At 36.4% G+C, this 4,708-nt stretch overlaps 1 protein-coding gene across 1 annotated transcript in view; it reads left to right on the top strand.

Moving 5' to 3' along the window:
* Smp_146950 (hypothetical protein) overlaps nucleotides 1-4,708 on the top strand; it is a gene marked incomplete at both ends in the record, with an annotated part of 126,748 nt that overhangs the window by 53,136 nt on the left and 68,904 nt on the right. The window contains one exon of the mRNA XM_018796423.1: nucleotides 3,455-3,573. Within this exon, the coding sequence (XP_018650637.1) occupies nucleotides 3,455-3,573 (119 nt within the window). The remainder of the gene's footprint in view (nucleotides 1-3,454; nucleotides 3,574-4,708) is intronic.

The following is a 4,708-nucleotide window of genomic DNA, read 5'->3' as shown; positions in this document are numbered from 1 at the left end:
GCGCAATTTCGTGGATTGGTTGAGGTTAGACATTAACACCATAGGATGCCAGCTCAGTGGTCTATCGGTTAAGGGCTCTGGCTCGAGACTGGTAGGTCCTGGGTTCGAATCTCACGTGTGCGGTATCGTGGACGCGCACTGCTGAGGAGTCCCATAATAGGACGAAACGGCCGTCCAGTGCTTCCAGGTTTTCCACGCTGGTCTAGCTTCAATTGACTCATGATCTTAACTATAAAATTACTAAATCTCCACAAAAACCCCCTTGTGAGATAGTTTATAATTTTGTGCTTATATACATTCCATTGTCCCCACACGTGTTTTGTTTACTACAGTAGTAGTAGTAGTAGGAGTAGAAGTAGTTATTGAAGGTTGCTACTTTGATGTGGATTGACAGTTGTTTTGAGTTCTATATGTTGTTCAGTTGTAGGAATACTGCTCTTGCTTTGCCAATTATTGCCTTTACGTATGTATCAGATCCTCTTTATTCATTGATGATACTACCCAGATACGTGAAACTTCCCACCTCTTCCAGAGTTTCTCTATCAACTGTGATTGTTTTGATGTTCTTCGTGCTGTAGTATTTGAAGATCTTGAATTCCGTCATAAACAGTTATCTAATCATTTAGTATTGTTTGTTTGAATCTTCCCATTGATGTTTTTAGGACTGCAACTCGTCAGTCTCCAATTGGCATATGTGCATACTGTGCGTATTGCCTCGATATTGCCTTAATTCACAAGCATGGTAAACAGAGATGGATAGTGGCTAGAAGTGGAATCCAAGACGCGCGCCACTTCGTCCTATTTAGGACTCGTCAGCTGGGTTTACCTGTATCTTAGAGTTAATGTTCACTCTGGGACTCGAACCCAGTAGCTTTCGCTTCAAACGTCATCGCGTTTGATTCTTATTCATAGTAAACATGTAATTCAGTCGATATGATATTGTACTATATGACATTGTACATATGTAACCATGACTAGAATCCGTTTAGAGAAACTGACCCTTTATCATTAATTCATATTCGTATGAGTCATTATAAGGAAACGAAAAATTAGTTGCGAATCAATTGAACTTGTCAAAATATCTATGTGGATAGATAAAGTACTTCTGTTACCTGTTTATTTACTTCATTCTGAAGAGGTTAAAAACAAATCTCATTAAAAGTACACATTCGCTGATGTCACATTGTAATGAACAAAAAGATGACGAATGGGGACAATCGAATGTATTTGTCATGAAATGACAGAATATCCTAATAAAATATGACAACCCTATAGTAAATATTCAATTAGTATTGTTTGTTTGAATCTTCCATCGATGTGTTAGGACTGAAACTGGTCAGTCTCTTATTGGCATATGTGCATACTGTGCGTATTGCCTCGATATAGCCTAAATACACAAGCATTATAAGCAAAGATGGATAGTGGCTAGCAGTAGAATCCAGGACATGCGTTTCGTCCTATTTGTGATTCGTCAGCTAGATATATCTGGATCTCAGATTTGATGTTCACTCCAGGACTCGAATTCAGTACCGTTCTCTTCAAACTCCATCACGTTATCCACTTAGCTACTGAGTCCTGATAGCCGCTTGCTTGTCCATTAATAGAAAATATAAAGGATAAATGTTATTTTATGGAACGTTTAAGGCTTTATACTATATTAGGCATGAAAGTTTACTATATCAGATTCAAGAGTAAGATAAACTTTTCACACAAATAAATTAATTACGACTATCAGTAGAAGTCAGAACATATGTTTCATCTTAAGAATTGCAATCACCAACTTCAACTTCAAATGTTCAATATTATTCACCGAGTTAAGTTAGACATTAACAATTTGGATGCCGGCTCAGTGGTCTGGAGGCTAAGCGCTCACGTGTGATACTCATGGAGTCCTGGGTTCGAATCTCGTGAGTTTGGATCGTGTATGCTCGCTGCTGAGGAGTCCCATAATATGACGAAACGACTGTGCAGTGCTTGCAGGTTTTCCATGGTTGTCTAACTTCAATTGACTCATGATCTCAACTAATGAAATTAAATAGTCTAGTTTATTATTTACGTGTTCAAGAGATATAATTCATGGATGAACTAATCAGATTTAAAGTAAAATGTCTCGGGTTTGGCCATTTCAGCTGATGTCAATTCGTAATAAAAACCCGAAATCTAATTCCTAACTCTGACTATCAGCTGTAAATCATGATCTTTATTCTTCTAACTGCTTTACAATCCTTATTTATCCTTAGTAATCAGGTGGACACCCTTAAAGACACATTTTATCGTCTCTCAAATGTTGTCCATAAATTATAATCTTATCAAAATGACTGATTTAAAAAGATAGTTTATCTAATCTACATTTGTTTATCTTGTTTCTTAGACTATCTAAGTAACGTATTCATCTATGTGTTGTATATCACAGTGAAGTATAATTGGTATGTATGTATGTATGTATGGATGGATGGATGGATGTTTAAAGTGGTTTCGACAAAAAAAACTAGAAAACAGATGGTTTCAATTAGAAAAACAAAACAATTACACTGGTCTATTAGAGGAATTTATAGAGATTGTAGTATTTTCACAATTAAATTCATCAATCAATCTAAATTGGATTGAAGTTAGACATTGAGACCATTGGAAGCAGATCAGTAGTTTAGAAGTTAAGGGTTCACATGTGAGACCGATGGTCCTAGGTTCAATTCTCACATGTGGGATCATAGATGTTCACTGCTGAAGTGTCTCATACTAGGACAAGATCAACATCCAGTGCTTCCAAGTTTTCAGTGGTGGTCTAACTTTAATTAACTGATGATTTTAACCATTAAATAAATCCAAATTAGAAGGGGGATTGGTTGAAGTTAGATATTAACACCGTTAGATGCCGGTTCAGTGGTCTAGTTGTTAAGCGCTCGCGGACGAGATTGATAGGTCTTGGGTTCGAATCTCGTGAGGTGGGATCATGGATGCGTACTGTTGAGGAGTTCCACAATAAGACGAAACGGCCTTAAAGCTGTTCTTCCAGGAGACAATTACGTTACACTAATCAAAACAAAATTTTTGAACATATATATCAGGACTCATTAGCTAAGTGGTTAACATGATGGGGTTTAAAGTGAACGGTATTGGGTTCGCATCTCAGAGTGGACATCAACTTTTCGATATAGATGCATCTAAATGATGAGTCCGAAATACGACAAAACGCGTGTCTTGGATTCCACCGCTAGTCACCATCCATCTTTGTTTATAATGTTTATGACTTAAGGCAATATCCGTACAGGATGCACATATGCCAATAAGAGATTGGTCAATTTCGATCCTGAACATCATTGGGAAGATATAAGTAAATAACACCAAGTGGATTTATATTGTATTCATGTTTTTATTTCTATTTCTTTCCATTGATAGCATGACCTATTGTTAGACTTTAAAACAACTCCAATTATATTAAGTACATATAATCAAGATGGAAGTATTGAAGAAGGTCAAGGAATAACTGAAATCGACGGAGATATACTACGTATACCTGATGTTCCTAATGAATCAACATTTATTGAAAGTGATTTTAATCTTTCAGGTTCATGGGTTAGTTCTATTAGATTTTTTGTATTATTTATTGTCTACCCAATGGTCTATATATTATTTATTTCGGATTACATAATGGTTTTTAAATAGAGTGTAGTACTAATAATTTATAATTGATTGATCACTGGGTAGTGACTATTGTCAAGTGTGTCCAGGTCCTCTCAAATATAGATCGGATTCTATCGACCAAGTTGAAATGTGGCCACCAGTTTAGGTGACTAGTCATCGCATGAAATGAGATGGTGGTTTGAGGTAGTTGACAGGAAACTCTGGACTTAGTTTTCGTGTTGATTTGGCACCCGTCAACAAAGTATACCCGTAATCTTGAGGCAAATGATGCTCCCTGATCTATTTGATCCTGTACGCGCAATAACTTAGCACACCTAAAAGTCAGTAATGAGTAACTGTGTAAAAAGTGTAAGCACTTATGTGTGTTTGCATGTGTGTTAATCGATAAGTGGTTAAAGTTATTGTTTGTTTGAGTTCACAACCAATAAGAGGAGAGGGAGAAAGATTGAGGTACAGATATGCATTTAATCAGACTTACATGATGGATCAATGATCCATAAAACAGCAAATGGGTAATAAAAATTATAATGATCTTCCTAAAATATAGTTCAGATAGCTTTTAATCAAGTTAATAAACTCTTATATACTTCATAAGCAAATATGGATGGTAACTAGCAGTGGAATACAGGATGCGCTTTTCGTCCTGTTTCGGACTCGTGAGATGAACATACCTGTATCTTAGATTTAACTTTCACTCCGGGACTCGAACCCAGTACCGTTCGTTTCGAATGTCATCACGTTATCCACTTAGATATTGAGTCTTGATACATACAAGCAAACAATACCAAATGAATTTTGTATAATTCTTTCGATAATAAAATGGATAATATGATGTGGATGAGGTTTGAGAATAAAGATTAATAGCGTTACCATAAAATAATGACAGGAACAGACGTTTTTGGTGGAGTTTTGTTCTCTGAGCTAGATGGTTTGGTCGTGGAGCTTTCATCGTCCTTCTGAACAACATCATCAGCACAAACTTTGGGTAGAAGTGAAGTGTTTGGATTTCTCCACATGTGGTTCATGATCTTCACTTCACTTCTATCCGAAATTTGTGCTGATGATG

This window comes from Schistosoma mansoni, chromosome 2 (assembly GCF_000237925.1).
Source record: "Schistosoma mansoni strain Puerto Rico chromosome 2, complete genome".
Taxonomy (NCBI): domain Eukaryota; kingdom Metazoa; phylum Platyhelminthes; class Trematoda; order Strigeidida; family Schistosomatidae; genus Schistosoma; species Schistosoma mansoni.
This window is presented reverse-complemented; position numbering and strand designations above follow the sequence as displayed.